This window comes from Buceros rhinoceros, unplaced genomic scaffold, assembly GCF_000710305.1.
Source record: "Buceros rhinoceros silvestris isolate BGI_N320 unplaced genomic scaffold, ASM71030v1 scaffold43805, whole genome shotgun sequence".
NCBI classification, from domain to species: Eukaryota; Metazoa; Chordata; class Aves; order Bucerotiformes; family Bucerotidae; genus Buceros; species Buceros rhinoceros.
This window is the reverse complement of record NW_010414169.1, coordinates 1-308: the sequence shown is the minus strand read 5'-3', so window position 1 is coordinate 308 and position 308 is coordinate 1. Positions and strand designations below refer to the sequence as shown.

The 308-nt window shown below is 69.2% G+C and overlaps 1 protein-coding gene across 1 annotated transcript; it reads right to left on the bottom strand.

The window, feature by feature from the left end:
• Positions 1 to 5: 5 nt before the first annotated feature.
• LOC104494200 (nucleoside diphosphate kinase, mitochondrial-like) lies at positions 6 to 293 on the bottom strand (the record flags this gene model as incomplete). Its single annotated transcript, XM_010137001.1, has 2 exons — positions 6 to 77; positions 160 to 293. Coding segments are annotated over 2 exons (206 nt in total), but the record flags the coding sequence as incomplete, so codon positions are not given.
• Between the last annotated feature and the right edge of the window lie 15 nt (positions 294 to 308).

Below are 308 nucleotides of genomic sequence, written 5' to 3'. Positions count from 1 at the left end.
CCAGCTCATCCCGCTGGAACCAGAAGCCGATCTCCCGCTGCGCCGTCTCCACCGAGTCGCTGGCGTGGACCACGTTCCTGTGTGGGGACGGGGACGGTGCCGTGGCTGTGGGACCCCGTGGGGTCCCATGGGGTCCTGTCCCCCACCCCGCACCCCTACCTGCTGACGTGCATGCTGAAGTCCCCTCGGATGGTGCCCGCCGCCGCCATCGCTGAGTTGGTGTCCCCCACCATGGCCCGCGTGGACCTGACCACATTGTAGCCCTCCCACACCTGCGTGACAGGGGACACCTGAGAGCCCCCAGAGCC